We start from the raw sequence: 19,351 nt of genomic DNA on the forward strand, positions 1-19,351 counted from the left end.
TAACTATATCCAATCTAACAAAACATAAAGAGTATAAAGACAATACAAAAAACAATACATAATTAACACTGTATGTAATACCCAATGTTTACATAAACGTTAAACTCTTATAATTTTAAGTACAGTATGTACAGTTTGCAGGGATGTGACTCTTTACTGTTATTACCACTTTCCTTCCATATGGCATCCTCTCATGGCCATGACACCAATGCTCATGAAGCATATGAAGGGACTCCTGGTGTTGGTAATGTGATAATGTGAACTGCATTTTCCAGATTTTTCTGAATGTCTTCAACTATAAGGTAGTTTAGTCTATCAAGAAGGGTAATCAAATGAGTATACAAAGTGAGTGTTTCCTTACATTAGAAGCCACTATTTCCACTTTACAAATGAGTTAAAACCAATTACCATTAGCTAGGTATAATTCACCACCTTAATATCTCAAAGAGTCTCCAGAAAATGATCAATCTTTATTTCCCTTAGGAACTACAATATAAAACAAAACACTGCAAAGTAGTCACATCCTGTACCTCTCATACTTGACAGCGTGATGGCCAGCCAGGGAAGACACTCCACATATTACAACTACTGTGTCTCAAAACAAAACATCTCACACCAATGTACTTAAAAATGTCCAATTTTAAGTGTATGTGTGAAATGAAGAGCATAATTAAGAGAATAAAGGAAATCATTAAATACAAGAATAGAAAAAGTAGAAAAAATATACTGAGAAAAAAAAAAAAAAAAAATCTTTGAGAGTCCCCATTTCTCGTTTACTTCATGCCGCTTTAGGGATCTGATATCAGATAATCATTACACAAGGGATCCATCACATATTTTACAAAATTACTCCCAGACAGCATTTACATGACAGGAGGGCTTATCCTTTGGCTGGTCAATGGAATATGTGCCACTACAGAGCAGTTTTGAAAGGGATGATGATACTGATATCTATGACTTGAAAGGGGAGGGGGGGAGGGGGAAGATTATGGTCATCACTTCATACGGTTAATCCAACCACGTAAATAAAGACTGGTATTGGAAAGCCATGTGAAGAAAATGTACTTTTTGTTCCCCTTCGAATCCCCACACTTTGACAAAACCTGATATGGAAAAATGGATATACATGAGTCTTCTTTTGTGAACAACCTTAAAGAATGACTTTACAGGAGGATGTCAAAGTTGCAGTGGGGGTTATGGGAAAGACAACCATAATCTTTTGACCAAGAGGAACACTGCCTGCCCCTGTAAGACTAAGCCAATCTCAAATGTTATAGTGAATACTTTCTTTTATTCATTCAAAAAATATGAGAACAATGTTCTAAAAAGAAAAAAAAAAAAAAAAAAAAAATTATTAAAAACAAAAAGATGATTACAGTCCCAACGAAATTCAAAGGCAATCAATTAAAGCAAATGAGATGACTATGTAATCTTTAAAGGGACTGAGGTTGAGGCAGGTGAGGGTGTGCAGGTGCTTCAAGTGGTAATATGAGCTTTTATGAACTGGCAACTGTGGCTTTAAAACAGCCCCTTCTTCTTTTTGGTTTTCTCTTTCCCATCCACATGCCTGTTGAAGAAAGAAATAAAAGAAGATCAACAACCGTAATAATACTCCCATACACCACAAAACAGAACTACTAACACTAAAGTAATACTGCAAAAAAAAAATATGTAGCCCAGAAACATTCTCTCTAACCAGTTAAATGTATGCAGAAAGCACTGGTATGAAAGCAATGAGCACGTAAGGTCAGTTATACTATAATGCTCTGTTTGCGTGAGTGAGCTTCAGTGTGTGTTTTATTTTTGCATGTTTGCAAGTATCTGTGTGCATGCGCAAATATGTGAGTGTGTGTGTGTGTGTGTGAGTGTGAGTGTGTGTGTGAGTGTGTGTGTGTGTGTGTGTGTGTGTGTGTGTGTGTGTGTGTGTGTGTGTGTGTGTGTGTGTGTGTGTGTGTGTGTGTGTGTGTGTGTGTGTGCACGTGTGTGTGCACGTGTGTGTGCACGTGTGTGTGCACGTGTGAGTGTGCACGTGTGAGTGTGCACGTGTGAGTGTGAGTGTGAGTGTGAGTGTGAGTGTGCATGTGCGTGTGTGTGTGTGCGCGCATGTGTAAGCATGCATATACACTAAAGTGTGTGTAAATGTGTGTGCATATTTCTGTAAAACTCAAAATATCCATATTTCACTTTATTCCTTTCTTAACTTTAAAGATTCATTTACTCACATTCAGACTGAATGTCCAGGTCTCACATGCAGATATAAAAAATCCTACGAACAACTGTGCACTCAATCACAAATACACATATATATACATATACATATATACATACACATATATATATATATATATATACATATACATATACATACATACATAGATGCATAGATACATACATACATACATACATACATACATACATACATACCTACATACATACATACATACACACACACACACACAGACACACACACACACATAAAATATGTATACAGTTGTATACTTTAAATTCCCACTGTGACACCTACACTCATGAGCACAAACATGCATGAATGCTGACAGTCACACATACACAAATAGATACAAACATATATAGTGGAATTATTGTGATTCAGATATAGACATATATAGACAAACACACACATACATATACATATGCATGCAAGCACATACTCACATGTGCGCACACACACACGTGCACACATGCACACATTCATGTGTGCACACACACACACGTACACACACAAGCACGTAATGTATTCACGTGCACACGCACACACACACACACACAAAAGAAAGAATAAAAAATAAAAAAAAAGCCTAATCACTATGTAAGCCAAGAATATAGCCTGATAACATTATCAAATAAAAAAATGTAATATAACTTTCATGTACACTGTATATATTGTATGTAGTCTAATGACCATGAAGATTCTAATGTGTTCTAATCAATTATCTGGTTAATTAATTAATCTAAAAATATAAGACATGATAATGCTAAAAAATAAAAGAGGCTGCAAAAGCTAGCAAAAATTCATTAACCATAAAATAAAAATGATAATAATAATAATAACAATAAAGAATAATGATAACATGTGGTGCTTATCCATGTGAAAGTATATATAATCCTGTTTACTCATGTTAATGTGAATATGCATATGCCTATCTTGTATATTTTTGTGTGTATGAGCCCATGTGTATTAACTCTTTTCAAAATTACTTTCTGCAAAAAGAATATTTCAAAATATTTCCAAGAACAAAATTTCCAGCCAGTGCTGATAATTTCAAATATTATATTATTTCAAAGATTATAATATAATAAGAGGATAATACATTGTACTGAAATACACTTTTATACATACTATATATATATATATATCTACTTGCACTATATAACAACACTACTAAAGAAGTTGGGGAAAGAAATACTTAAGCTAAAAGTTGATTCAACAGAGAATACCAAATCTACGGAATGTTACTGATGAAAAATAAAACCTAAATACCAAGTTTAAATGTTACACTATGGACATAAGGCTTGTATGCACCTCCATTTTGGTCTTATCATCTGGTAAGGAGTCTAGTATGACATGAAACATGATTTATTGTTCCTTTCTTAATATGGTTGTGTTTCATTCCATAAGAATTTGCATATATGTGCAGGGATGTATATCTATTTGGGTGTGTTTAATATACATATATGTATAAATATACATATATATACATATATAATATATATGTGTATGTACACACACACACACACAAAAATGTATATATATACACACATATATATATACTCATAAATTTATATATATATATATATATATATATATATATATATATATATATACATATATATGTATGTATGTGTATGTGTATGTGTATGAATATGTATATGTGTATGTATATGTATATATGTGTATGTATATGTATATATGTGTATGTATATGTATATATATATGTATATATATGTACATGTATATGTATGTATGTATGTATGTATGTATGTATGTATGTATGTATGTATATATGTATATAATATATATATATATATATATATATATATATATATATATATATATATATATATATATATACACACACACACACACATATACACATACATACTTATGTGTGTGTATACATAATTTCCTTTTCCTTTTCTTTCTTTGTTTCTTACACACACACCCTTATGCATATGTATACAAGCATATGTACGAAAAGATAAATAGAAATAAATAAATAAACAAATAAACAGAAATCTAACAAAACTAAAGTAGTTCTACACGGAATTGGCAACAGCTTACAATGAGATGTGTTTGGTCAATGACTCGCATTAAGAACTGTTGACAGTGACAAAAAAAAAAAAAAAAAAAAAAAAAAGTAAAAGGAACAGTAACAGGACAGTGACATCAACAGTGACAAATAAATAAATCATAAAAGTATTACTAATTAATCATCGAATCACAATAATGAGTATTACAAAATATTAGTTTCAAATAGGAACTAACTGCTTTCTTTAATTGTACTTCTTCTCAATTAGGTACATCCTTGTAAAATGTCTACAAACTTGGGGATGCTTTCAAAAATGATGAGTTTGTTTGTTTCCTTTCAAAGAAGTTACATCTTTTTAGATACAAGATAAAGTGATATGATAACCAGACCAGATACACCATAGAAAGAAATTATGGACGAGCCTAAGAGGTCATGGAGAATTTTAGGCCAAACAGAAACAAAGTGACTATCTGCCCAAAAGCTGTAAACTAGTTCACTTGAATTTCTTATAGCACTAAGAGAAGATGCAAGCAAGGAGTGCAAGTTCTGCCAGAAAAGCAAGCTGGCTCAGGATGTCCTGTTGAGGGGTGTAATAAGGCATTAGTAGGCATTCTCTTGAGAAGGAATAAAAAGTGTATGATTCATGCTTCCTGAAAAAGCTGTGTTTATTTAAGGCTTCCAAAAGGCATATAGGTGAGAGAAAAGCCTTGAGGAAAGTGTTTTTTTCATCCAACTGGTGCTTTGTGCTCATCACTCAGTTTACATGAGGCCAGGTCTCCTACCATCTCATTTTTCGGCACCAACTGTTCAACAGTACTGCGTCTGCAGTAGTTTGAAATTTCGGAAATATAAAATTTATTAACAAGGGTCCTCTTTTTCCTCTTAAAAATACTTAACAGTAAGTCTATACATGATCAAAAAGGTAATAAAATATTGGATCTTACAACGTTAACCTTTTGATGTCTTACTCTTCACCTGCCTCTCACAAACTAGTAGTTCTTGCTAGTGGCCTGCAAGCAGCAAAGGTGTTTATAATGAAAATGCCTGATCTCATATTCTATATCACAGTGGAGGCCAGATGTGTTACATGAAATAAAAGATCTTTAAAGAGCAATCAACTTTCTCTAATTTGAAAATAGGTCACTAATTCATACTACAATAATGCCACACTAAAATCGCTTAACTTCTATGAGCCACTGAAACAGTAACTATGTAACTGTCATAATAATGCCAACCATAGACTTAGATTTGTCTCTGTCTTGTGTGTCTTCATGTTCTTAGTATGACAGAAATGGCACACAAGGCAAAACAACATTTAACAAATATTGCTATAAATGCATCAGACAAATTGTCAGGGTAAATCATATGAATATGAACAAAACTTTAACAATACATTTTCATATATATAAAAAAGGAATATCTCATTTTATACTTCCATTTTCCAATGGACACATCTGGATTCCCTCACGATATATCTAGCAAAGCTATCAGTAACTCTCTCTCACTCCTGATTACTAATACATTTTTATTCCTGCTAAAACTGCTTTAGCTATTACATTGGAAAAACGTTCATGCATATTAATCTTAAAATAACTTCCTAATATATATTTTTTCTTCACAACTCTGGAGTATCTTATGAACTATATGTGAATACATTGCTACATTGTTTTTTTCCTTTCACTGATCTAGTGTATAATGCATTACTTATTTGTAAAAATACACGTCTGTGTATCTGTTTTACCACATCTGAATCTATAATTGTTAAGGGGAAAATAGATGTATATAAATAAATAAATGCTCTGAGATTAACTGCACTTTACTAAGTTGTAAAATCATATCAAGGTGATGATATTTGAGGTACTCTATACAAAACTTCTGTATATTGCAGTCAATAAAAATTAACTTGCCTGAGTATCAGATCATAGTTTCTAAGTTTATCATAATAATGCTAATCTGAGAATAGATAATGAATATATCTATACATTGCATATACATTTTCTTTCTAGTCGATATGATGAATGTTTGCTAACATGATACGAACTTAAGGAAAATCAAGACATATTTGCTTAACATTTAGGCAGATAAAAGAAAAAAACAAAAACAAAAAATTGCAATCAGCAAAACAAGGGAAAAAAAAAAAAATCATATTAAATCAAATAAAATTTGAAATAGTATAACGATGGAAAAAAATTAATAACAAGGTTCGCTTGAGTACGTATCAGTAACCCTCATAGTCCAGACAATGTATCTTGCCCCACTACTGCTGGTTACACTGCTCATTCTGTTTGAATTTATGTCTGGGAAGAGAGTAGGTACGAGAGAACTTAGGGGAGCTCTTTTGAGAACTTCCCGAAGCACTGCTGGATGACGCCAGAGAAGAGGTCCTGTTAGTGGGAGGTAGCCCAAGGTTAGTGCACACTCATTCTGGTGTTACTGCAATCAAGTTTGTTAAAAGAAATTCTCTGAGCTACTGTGCACCCTCTATTCACTTCTCTCAAGTGCTGCAGTGGTTCCTAATCTTTTACACTTTTCATTCACTTGGAAAAAAAAAAAAAATACTGCACATCAATGCTGTAAATGGATCTTAGCCATGAAGCCTTGCTATTCAGTCATGCACCACTTAGACAGTTCAGTGACACACACAAATGATATGGATGTAAATATAAACACACAATCCACAAGTAAAAAAATTATCTACTTCATAGAATAAAGGGATACATCTATACCTAAAAATGATATTCATAATCTGAAATAGCTAAATGTAACTATATTTAAGGTTGCACTGGAACAAAACTATTGATGAGAATTAAAGAAATGTTGAAAGTTCATCTGAACAGATAATCTGACAAGAACGAATGAAAACGACAGTGTCTTTTTATACTTAGTTGCTATGTAGACTACTGAAGAACACAAAAGTTCAATGAATGTTCCTATGAGCCTGAATTCAATAACCTATCATTCATTCCTCTTACATCAAGCAGGCAAATGCAAACTTTAACTAGCTTTAAATTAAAGAGCAAAAGGAAGGAGACACTGCTTATTGTGATAATTTACCATGCAAGTAAGTTGCCTACAAAATGTGATTTTCTATTCCTTAGCAATAATGTCTATAAAAATGTAATTAGAGGGAAGTGGGTATAAGTGTATGCCATTTAAATGTCTTCTCGAACCATCCATGGCTATCTAGTGATGATACCAAAGTAAACATTTGTGGAGTGTAAGAAAAGTGAAGTGGTGTCTTTGATGCTTATGAAAAGAAGGTTTCTGGTGTTTTCATGTTCAGCCGACTGATTGAATAAAGAAGCTGGAATAATGGGTGATTCTGCACTTCCTATGTTTGAAAAGGACAAAAGGAAAATCAAAGTTGTGGAGGATAGAAGGACTCCTGAGACCTCAGGCCCAGTCCTAATAATTTTAATAGGACAGGCAATTTACTTTTTAATACTTTGCTAATTCATTTTATACCCTAGGTGATGGATAATGCTCCAGCTTTGGGACTTGCCTTGAGGTCTCAGAAAAGTCTTCATGCTATGAATAAAGATTTACAACCCTTGGACATATCACAGATCTGGATCAAATCACATTCACATCTTTTGATATAGTATACAGTTCCTAAAGTCTTTACTCTATATATTTGCAATTTCAAGTCAGAACAACAAAAAAGTATAGATGTATCTATGTATATAGGTATGAGTGTGTATATACACATGTGTAAATTTGTGTATATATGTATGTGTGCACATATAAAAATATACAAACACACACACATACATATACAAATCAAGACATTTATAAACTACTACACATTTCTACAGTTACCAAATATCACATATAAGACATCAATATCATGAAAATTTCAATACACAGTAACCATTTATTAGATAAAATATAAAATAAGAGGGCAGAAAGCAGTCCCAAAAAATCTTCTAGTCATGGGCATATATAAGACATTCATAAAATACTAGGGTCTGAAAATTATTTCTGTATAATAACAGGGGACCTTTTCACCCAAACTCTCAACCTCAACTTACCTCCACATTACCTGTAACATGAACACGCCTCATACTTCTGCACTAAAAATTGGATCATCAACAAACAAATGAGCTAAGACTACTGTTCTAATTTACTACTGCTTGCCAAAGGTTTCTACTTTTCTATGCAGAAAGTGTGTAAAGCCACCAGAAACAGGAATTTCAAAAGAATCAAGTAATTACATCCAAATTTAGCATGATTCCTCTTATATGCTCAAATATCTCTGACTGGAACATAAAATTGCTTGACTAGAACTATGGTTACCATATCACTAAAGAATGAAATAAATAAACTTTGAGAATATCCAACAAGCCTACTGCTGACAAAATCAACCATAAAATCAGTATCTGCCATTGGACTCCACTTAAGTCTATAAGCTTAAAAGACTGATTGCATTTTTACTTACATGAGACATGTATTTGGTCTTGTGGAGATGAAAGAAGGAAAGGTAGGAAGTATATCTTTTTTTCTGGCAATGGCTTTCTGCCTTGTGCACTACACTGGAATTTTCCTTTTAACTTTACCATGCACTCATTCTCAGAAACCTATCCTCAAGAGAATGTATGCTTCCTTAACCAGTGGATCCAGGTGATGTGACAGTCATGCCAGGAAAAGTTGGCTGATGACTTGCGTGACAGGATTGTACAGTAATGAAAAATTCCCCTGAAGGATAGGGTGACAGGATGACCCTCCATGAATACACAAAGCTCATGGAGGAAGACTAGACTTATTGGGCATTTAGGAAGGAACTCTTGCATTATTTCCACCAGTAAATGAAAGTGAAATGCTCTGTCCATAAGCCACTGCTGGCAGAGTGCCAGCTCTAGTGAGGACAATATTTCCATGCTCAGGATCTATTCGTACCCACCATGACCAGAAACACAGGGTGTGCTACAGAAAAATTTAATGACACAAAAATATCTAAAGAAGACACAAATAATATGATGTTACTCAGTATTATTACTAATGCATAGAGTTGCAGACTGCCTAGAGATAACAGAGTTTGCTCAAGGGAAACTGTATATTACCATGTTGATACAGCATATCAAATGACAAATACTGACCTTGGAAAATGGCAAAAAGGAAAATACTTATGCAGAAAAAAGAGATAATAACAATGCTAAGGGGAGGCAAGAACTCTTGATGCTGCACACGAGCGTTTGAGTGGCCAGGGCCTACAAGCCACACACCCGAGAGAGTTGCTACGTAAGCCTAATGCCTACGTTTTGGTCCATGTGCAGACCACAAGGCACCTGGATCCAATGGGTTAAGTGGAGAAAATCTACCTTGAATCTGCATGACCAATACATTAACTGAAGAACAGAGTAAAAATTTATTGAAGATCATGGAGGGGGGGGGGGGGATGCTTAGAAACAGACAAAAATAGGTTAAAAATCCTTACTCTATGCCCATCTATGTATTGAATTTAGCAAGGCCACTTTTCCATAATCAATATATTTTACCCGTCTATGATTATGATTAAAGTTTAATCTGTTTAAAGTCACAACTGTTTTCTCATATTTGTTGAGCACTGCAGTCAATTTTCTGAATGGTTGGCAATGAGTTCTTTCTCCACAAAAAAAAAAAGAAAAAAAAGAAAAAAAAAAAAAGTGATAATGTTATTTGGCCTTGGGTTTGGTTGAATCTGAATGTGGCATTCATAGGGTTCCTGGTATAATGTGGGATATTCAAACACTAACACCACAATGGAGGGCTTAGATGTCAACTGATTCAAAAGCCTCTACAGAAGAATCATCAGAAGGAAACATTACCTCTCACATTTTCAGTGAGAAGAAGAAAATGAAGTTTATATTCTCAGGTAAGCAAAATATAAACTAGGAAGAAAGTATTTGAGTGAGACCTGATCTGGATGCCCTCTTCCAGAAAGATTTATTCCAAATAAGTAACCTTTTTTTGTAAGAGAAAAGGGTAGAGAGAAAGAATGACAAATGGTCACTGTTAGTATGGCTTCTTAATAAATACTTTCACTTCATGATGTCTGCAAAACATTAATGATCTTATAAATGTCTAAACGTAAATAAAATCCTAAAGAAACAAACAAGCTAGCAGGGTAAAGCTGTTGCTACTGACAATAGAAATGGTTAAATGTTGAAGTTGTAACTCAAAATAAAAAAAAGTAGCTTGGCTTAAAAATGGATATTGCAAAAATATATCAACTAGATGGTTAAATGTGTATTAAATAAAAAGCTAAATTGCAATGCAACCAACCATGGCATCCTGATGATAATAAATTCAACAATATTGTATAGAAAGCCTGCAGATTCAAAGGATACAGATTAACCCTCTTTAGTAATCACAAAAGTAACTAGCTCAAGCATTTGCTTATCAAAACGACTTATAGAATGTAAAAGCATCTTCTGATAAATAACAGATTTTCCTGCTGACTGAAGGAGATAAATGAAGTATACAAAGAGAAGCCATACAGAGGAGCATAGGGGTGAAGAAAAGGAAAAAAATTAAAAATCATAAAAAAGGGAGAGAGAGAAAAAAAGCAATAAACATCTGAACATAACAATTACCTCTCTGATACTTCCATGATGTAAACTAACAAATAATAAACAAATACAGTCTTACAATTTCAAATTTACTGCTGATTAAAAATAATTCTCTCTGCATTTCAACTAATACACAATGCTTGATAATGATCATTTCTTGTCAACTAAATTACTGAAACACCAACCTTTGAGATAAACAATACATTGACTGTATTATCAGCATATCCCACCCTTATGTAACTCCCACAATTACAAAATAAAGAGCAAGGAAAAGAAAAGATGAAGAAGAGAGGTAGAGAGAAATGTCACTATGCTTAAGCCAGAATTAATAATCAATTAAGTTTCCTTACTGGTTATCTTCCCGTCCTTCAACTAAGAAGGAATGTGCAAGCACAACTTGGTGTTAATCAGCGCATATTTCAACAAGCGCAAAAAACAGGGCCCATATCTTGTGAACAGAAGCATCAGCTTGATACATTACCTATGGTCTAACTTACCTTTAACATGCAACTAATTGTAAATAAAATACAAAAGAAAGTATAAATTGGTCCAGTAGAAATGAGAAACTGTATTTTTGAAAAATATGATGAATATTTAGGTTCAACTCGTGCTTCAAAGTGGGGATACAGAAATACTGCAAATAATAAACTATCATTGTTGACCAAAAATCTATCTGAATAATAATAATAATGAATAATAAAAATCTACCAAGAAAAGGAAAGAAAAAAATAAGTAAGTAATTAAAAGGATAAACAAAGAACCTGATTAAAAAAGAGGCATTACTCACTCTCTACTGATGGATTCTAAAGACTTCCGGTGCAATTCCTCCACGGTGATGTTATTGGCAGCTTCCCAGGCCTTCCTCTCTCGCTCAAACCGTTCCCGTTCTTCTTCTAATTCTAAGGTATCTGACTCGAGCTTCTTGCGCATACTCTCGTTACGTTTTTGTAGCTGTGGATTAAGTCACAATAAATGCTATTGACTTTGGCAAATTATCTTTTCTACTATCGCTCTTTATCATCAAAAATATTTGATATATACAAAATTTACAAAGACTATTTCTCACTCTTTTCTACAAAATGGAACGACTGAAATCAAAATCAATCAATCAATAATTACCAATTAGAACTGGGAAAAGGAAGGAAGGAAGGAAGGAAGGAAGGAAGGAAGGAAGGAAGGGAGAGAGAGAGAGAAAAAAAAAGCACTTTACATACATCTTGCTCTAGCTCATTCAGTTTTCCCATTTTCTCCTTGACCTTCATCTCGAAGACCTGCTCCATCTCTGCCTCCATCTTCTTCATGCGGTTGGTGTGCTCGTTCTTTTCCTCCTCCATCTGCGCCAGTGGGTTCCTAGAAGAGTTTGCAAATTACGCACTGATCAAAACACACTTTCGGAACCAAACTAAATTATGTTATGAGAACCAATACAGTAAAAGTTCATCATAATGCTATCAGATACATGCTAACTATTATAAGGCCTAAAACTAAACAATTCATAGCTCACACATAATGAATGTTAATCGTGAAAGTTATCTTTGTCCTTTTGAATATCTGACTCAGCCTTGACTCTGTAATTGTAAATTGGCTGAAGTACCAAGTAACAAAACTAAGCTATGACTAATCTAATTACTGACATAAAAGATCTATAATTCCTGGCTAACCTCTAAAGCAATCACAGGATGCTTTATACATGTCACATTATTCAGTATTAAGAAAGATGAATACTCTGAAGAAATGGTAAAAATGATCAAAGTCAGTAAAGGAAATTAGGTCATTTTACTTTTTTTCCAGATCCAAATGGCAAAATTGCATGGGAAGTACCTGAGACCCTCTCACAATTTGACTGAATGACATCTATGGTGACACAAGGTACTGGGATAGTACTAAAGATCTCCAAGCTAACTCTCTGTTCTATTCAGGGTTTTGGAAAAAACATGGAGTATATTCATTTCCTTTGTTCCTGGCAGCCATTTACTTATGTTATTCACTCCCACATACTCAACTTGCTCTAACACAAACTCTTTCTCTCTCTTTCTCACACAGAAACAAACCTAAACAGACAGAAAGACAGACAAACACACAGAGAGTTTCATTTATCTAGTTTACCATGACTGAAACTGCTATCTAATTTGTCTTTCGTTAAACAAACATGAATATTTCTATAAAAATCATGCTTGCTGGACTAAAATCATGTCACTTAACTAACACCTACTGTGTATATAATATGACTACAGAAGGAAAAAGTTGAGGGTGCTAATCAAAAGTGCTTGTTCACACTAGAAAGTGATAGGAAATGCACAAATCAGAGATGGGAAAAAAAAAACATGGCTAATCTGCTACTAAACAACATGGTAAAGTTCCTTGACACTAGTTCTTACACTAAACTTGTTACTATGTACTTCATGCATGATCAAACATGCCTTCAAATCAATAATCATTAAATGTTTACATTTTTCAAGAACAGAATCAATAATTCAAGTACTTATGTATCAATTTAAAACTGATAAAGTGTAAAACAAAACTTGCAACGAAATACATTTTCAAGTACCAACATTCCTTAAAAACAAAGGAAAAGAAAAAGTAAAAAAGTCATCCAGCTTCCAACCAAACCAATCATGTTATCACCTTTGGATGATAAAAGGTCAAACCTACTTATTCTTTACCTTTCTTTTTCACAAGATCTGATACAAGTGATGTATCATGTCATTTGAGAATATTGACAATCTAGATTACACATTAAATGCACAAACCAAAAAAGAAGGAAATGAAACATAAACAATGCATTGCCAGAAAGCTACCTACTCGTGAGGTTTTAGAACTTGTGATATTTCAAAGCAAATCCTCAGCCTTAATAATCCTAAGTCATTTAAAAAAAAAAAAGCAATAATTGAAGCTTGTATCAATTTTACTGCAAGATGGATTTCTGGAAAGCATTAAGAGCAAACAATGTTTTTTGTTCATGATCTCAGGTGATAAGTGATAATGCATTCATCATACATACAACCATTATAGGGCAAGTTATCATCATCACCATAGTCAAAGTGATGATAGCATGATAAAAATATCTACTTTAAAATTTTCTTCCAAATCTGAAGTAATTTTTTTCCAACAGAAATTATTTCAACCATAAAGTAGTGTAATCAAAACTCAGAACAGTTTGATACTTCTGCTCCCACCAGTTTTGTTAACTGATATCCTTTCACATAAACCAAGAGTGAGACTTGCACTTAAAATATTCATCTAAGTATACAGGACAAATCTAAATTTCTTAGAGACACTACAGACTTAATATTCATGCCACACAAGTAATAATCTCTCTTTTTTTTTTTTTTCATAAGACTTTCTATCATAAGGCTGAGAAAGAGACAAGGTATACGGTGATGCTTGGAACACAACCCCACTTACCAAACCGCAACATAACTGTTCACTATCCTCTGAGGGCATGAAGGGCTGAATCAAAATCAACATCAGAAATGTGAACAGTAGAATTTTTCATATAGAGTGTACTACAACTCAAGTGCCATAGGAATAAAAGACAGACAGGTGTTATCCGTCTTGCAGGGGGCAGTTCAAGTGGAGCCACTTAACATTCATTATGGGACTATGAAATGAGCCTAATATCTAGCTTAAAAATGACCTTAGAAACAGTTTGGCTAAAAGGAAAAATAGAGAAAGAGAAAGAGGAAGGGAAGGAAAGGAGAGAGATAAGATAAGGGAGAGGGAGAGGGGGGAGAGGGGGGAGAGGGGGGAGGGAGGGAGGGAGGGAGGGAGAGCATACATATGTGTGTGTGCATATGTGTGTGTGCATATGTGTGTGTGCATATGTGTGTGTGCATATGTGTGTGTGCATATGTGTGTGTGCATATGTGTGTGTGCATATGTGTGTGTGCATATGTGTGTGTGCATATGTGTGTGTGCATATGTGTGTGTGCATATGTGTGTGTGCATATGTGTGTGTGCATATGTGTGTGTGCATATGTGTGTGTGCATATGTGTGTGTGCATATGTGTGTGTGCATATGTGTGTGTGCATATGTGTGTGTGCATATGTGTGTGTGCATATGTGTGTGTGCATATGTGTGTGTGCATATGTGTGTGTGCATATGTGTGTGTGCATATGTGTGTGTGCATATGTGTGTGTGCATATGTGTGTGTGCATATGTGTGTGTGCATATGTGTGTGTGCATATGTGTGTGTGCATATGTGTGTGTGCATATGTGTGTGTGCATATGTGTGTGTGCATATGTGTGTGTGCATATGTGTGTGTGCATATGTGTGTGTGCATATGTGTGTGTGCATATGTGTGTGTGCATATGTGTGTGTGCATATGTGTGTGTGCATATGTGTGTGTGCATATGTGTGTGTGCATATGTGTGTGTGCATATGTGTGTGTGCATATGTGTGTGTGCATATGTGTGTGTGCATATGTGTGTGTGCATATGTGTGTGTGCATATGTGTGTGTGCATATGTGTGTGTGCATATGTGTGTGTGCATATGTGTGTGTGCATATGTGTGTGTGCATATGTGTGTGTGCATATGTGTGTGTGCATATGTGTGTGTGCATATGTGTGTGTGCATATGTGTGTGTGCATATGTGTGTGTGCATATGTGTGTGTGCATATGTGTGTGTGCATATGTGTGTGTGCATATGTGTGTGTGCATATGTGTGTGTGCATATGTGTGTGTGCATATGTGTGTGTGCATATGTGTGTGTGCATATGTGTGTGTGCATATGTGTGTGTGCATATGTGTGTGTGCATATGTGTGTGTGCATATGTGTGTGTGCATATGTGTGTGTGCATATGTGTGTGTGCATATGTGTGTGTGCATATGTGTGTGTGCATATGTGTGTGTGCATATGTGTGTGTGCATATGTGTGTGTGCATATGTGTGTGTGCATATGTGTGTGTGCATATGTGTGTGTGCATATGTGTGTGTGCATATGTGTGTGTGCATATGTGTGTGTGCATATGTGTGTGTGCATATGTGTGTGTGCATATGTGTGTGTGCATATGTGTGTGTGCATATGTGTGTGTGCATATGTGTGTGTGCATATGTGTGTGTGCATATGTGTGTGTGCATATGTGTGTGTGCATATGTGTGTGTGCATATGTGTGTGTGCATATGTGTGTGTGCATATGTGTGTGTGCATATGTGTGTGTGCATATGTGTGTGTGCATATGTGTGTGTGCATATGTGTGTGTGCATATGTGTGTGTGCATATGTGTGTGTGCATATGTGTGTGTGCATATGTGTGTGTGCATATGTGTGTGTGCATATGTGTGTGTGCATATGTGTGTGTGCATATGTGTGTGTGCATATGTGTGTGTGCATATGTGTGTGTGCATATGTGTGTGTGCATATGTGTGTGTGCATATGTGTGTGTGCATATGTGTGTGTGCATATGTGTGTGTGCATATGTGTGTGTGCATATGTGTGTGTGCATATGTGTGTGTGCATATGTGTGTGTGCATATGTGTGTGTGCATATGTGTGTGTGCATATGTGTGTGTGCATATGTGTGTGTGCATATGTGTGTGTGCATATGTGTGTGTGCATATGTGTGTGTGCATATGTGTGTGTGCATATGTGTGTGTGCATATGTGTGTGTGCATATGTGTGTGTGCATATGTGTGTGTGCATATGTGTGTGTGCATATGTGTGTGTGCATATGTGTGTGTGCATATGTGTGTGTGCATATGTGTGTGTGCATATGTGTGTGTGCATATGTGTGTGTGCATATGTGTGTGTGCATATGTGTGTGTGCATATGTGTGTGTGCATATGTGTGTGTGCATATGTGTGTGTGCATATGTGTGTGTGCATATGTGTGTGTGCATATGTGTGTGTGCATATGTGTGTGTGCATATGTGTGTGTGCATATGTGTGTGTGCATATGTGTGTGTGCATATGTGTGTGTGCATATGTGTGTGTGCATATGTGTGTGTGCATATGTGTGTGTGCATATGTGTGTGTGCATATGTGTGTGTGCATATGTGTGTGTGCATATGTGTGTGTGCATATGTGTGTGTGCATATGTGTGTGTGCATATGTGTGTGTGCATATGTGTGTGTGCATATGTGTGTGTGCATATGTGTGTGTGCATATGTGTGTGTGCATATGTGTGTGTGCATATGTGTGTGTGCATATGTGTGTGTGCATATGTGTGTGTGCATATGTGTGTGTGCATATGTGTGTGTGCATATGTGTGTGTGCATATGTGTGTGTGCATATGTGTGTGTGCATATGTGTGTGTGCATATGTGTGTGTGCATATGTGTGTGTGCATATGTGTGTGTGCATATGTGTGTGTGCATATGTGTGTGTGCATATGTGTGTGTGCATATGTGTGTGTGCATATGTGTGTGTGCATATGTGTGTGTGCATATGTGTGTGTGCATATGTGTGTGTGCATATGTGTGTGTGCATATGTGTGTGTGCATATGTGTGTGTGCATATGTGTGTGTGCATATGTGTGTGTGCATATGTGTGTGTGCATATGTGTGTGTGCATATGTGTGTGTGCATATGTGTGTGTGCATATGTGTGTGTGCATATGTGTGTGTGCATATGTGTGTGTGCATATGTGTGTGTGCATATGTGTGTGTGCATATGTGTGTGTGCATATGTGTGTGTGCATATGTGTGTGTGCATATGTGTGTGTGCATATGTGTGTGTGCATATGTGTGTGTGCATATGTGTGTGTGCATATGTGTGTGTGCATATGTGTGTGTGCATATGTGTGTGTGCATATGTGTGTGTGCATATGTGTGTGTGCATATGTGTGTGTGCATATGTGTGTGTGCATATGTGTGTGTGCATATGTGTGTGTGCATATGTGTGTGTGCATATGTGTGTGTGCATATGTGTGTGTGCATATGTGTGTGTGCATATGTGTGTGTGCATATGTGTGTGTGCATATGTGTGTGTGCATATGTGTGTGTGCATATGTGTGTGTGCATATGTGTGTGTGCATATGTGTGTGTGCATATGTGTGTGTGCATATGTGTGTGTGCATATGTGTGTGTGCATATGTGTGTGTGCATATGTGTGTGTGCATATGTGTGTGTGCATATGTGTGTGTGCATATGTGTGTGTGCATATGTGTGTGTGCATATGTGTGTGTGCATATGTGTGTGTGCATATGTGTGTGTGCATATGTGTGTGTGCATATGTGTGTGTGCATATGTGTGTGTGCATATGTGTGTGTGCATATGTGTGTGTGCATATGTGTGTGTGCATATGTGTGTGTGCATATGTGTGTGTGCATATGTGTGTGTGCATATGTGTGTGTGCATATGTGTGTGTGCATATGTGTGTGTGCATATGTGTGTGTGCATATGTGTGTGTGCATATGTGTGTGTGCATATGTGTGTGTGCATATGTGTGTGTGCATATGTGTGTGTGCATATGTGTGTGTGCATATGTGTGTGTGCATATGTGTGTGTGCATATGTGTGTGTGCATATGTGTGTGTGCATATGTGTGTGTGCATATGTGTGTGTGCATATGTGTGTGTGCATATGTGTGTGTGCATATGTGTGTGTGCATATGTGTGTGTGCATATGTGTGTGTGCATATGTGTGTGTGCATATGTGTGTGTGCATATGTGTGTGTGCATATGTGTGTGTGCATATGTGTGTGTGCATATGTGTGTGTGCATATGTGTGTGTGCATATGTGTGTGTGCATATGTGTGTGTGCATATGTGTGTGTGCATATGTGTGTGTGCATATGTGTGTGTGCATATGTGTGTGTGCATATGTGTGTGTGCATATGTGTGTGTGCATATGTGTGTGTGCATATGTGTGTGTGCATATGTGTGTGTGCATATGTGTGTGTGCATATGTGTGTGTGCATATGTGTGTGTGCATATGTGTGTGTGCATATGTGTGTGTGCATATGTGTGTGTGCATATGTGTGTGTGCATATGTGTGTGTGCATATGTGTGTGTGCATATGTGTGTGTGCATATGTGTGTGTGCATATGTGTGTGTGCATATGTGTGTGTGCATATGTGTGTGTGCATATGTGTGTGTGCATATGTGTGTGTGCATATGTGTGTGTGCATATGTGTGTGTGCATATGTGTGTGTGCATATGTGTGTGTGCATATGTGTGTGTGCATATGTGTGTGTGCATATGTGTGTGTGCATATGTGTGTGTGCATATGTGTGTGTGCATATGTGTGTGTGCATATGTGTGTGTGCATATGTGTGTGTGCATATGTGTGTGTGCATATGTGTGTGTGCATATGTGTGTGTGCATATGTGTGTGTGCATATGTGTGTGTGCATATGTGTGTGTGCATATGTGTGTGTGCATATGTGTGTGTGCATATGTGTGTGTGCATATGTGTGTGTGCATATGTGTGTGTGCATATGTGTGTGTGCATATGTGTGTGTGCATATGTGTGTGTGCATATGTGTGTGTGCATATGTGTGTGTGCATATGTGTGTGTGCATATGTGTGTGTGCATATGTGTGTGTGCATATGTGTGTGTGCATATGTGTGTGTGCATATGTGTGTGTGCATATGTGTGTG

The 19,351-nt window shown here is 35.9% G+C and overlaps 1 protein-coding gene across 1 annotated transcript in view; it reads right to left on the bottom strand.

The window, feature by feature from the left end:
- The window catches only part of LOC125032883 (protein peanut-like), a 115,265-nt gene that overhangs the window by 707 nt on the left and 95,207 nt on the right, over positions 1–19,351 (bottom strand). Inside the window, exons 7-13 of the mRNA XM_047624270.1 lie at positions 14,227–14,266; positions 13,981–14,056; positions 13,480–13,497; positions 12,638–12,727; positions 12,031–12,185; positions 11,604–11,767; positions 1–1,567 (exon numbers count right to left, since the gene is read on the bottom strand). The exon at positions 1–1,567 is cut by the window's left edge and continues 707 nt beyond it. Coding sequence (XP_047480226.1) covers positions 1,519–1,567; positions 11,604–11,767; positions 12,031–12,185; positions 12,638–12,727; positions 13,480–13,497; positions 13,981–14,056; positions 14,227–14,266 — 592 coding nt within the window. The 3' untranslated portion in view covers positions 1–1,518. The remainder of the gene's footprint in view (positions 1,568–11,603; positions 11,768–12,030; positions 12,186–12,637; positions 12,728–13,479; positions 13,498–13,980; positions 14,057–14,226; positions 14,267–19,351) is intronic.

This window comes from Penaeus chinensis, chromosome 15 (genome assembly GCF_019202785.1).
Source record: "Penaeus chinensis breed Huanghai No. 1 chromosome 15, ASM1920278v2, whole genome shotgun sequence".
Classification (NCBI taxonomy): domain Eukaryota; kingdom Metazoa; phylum Arthropoda; class Malacostraca; order Decapoda; family Penaeidae; genus Penaeus; species Penaeus chinensis.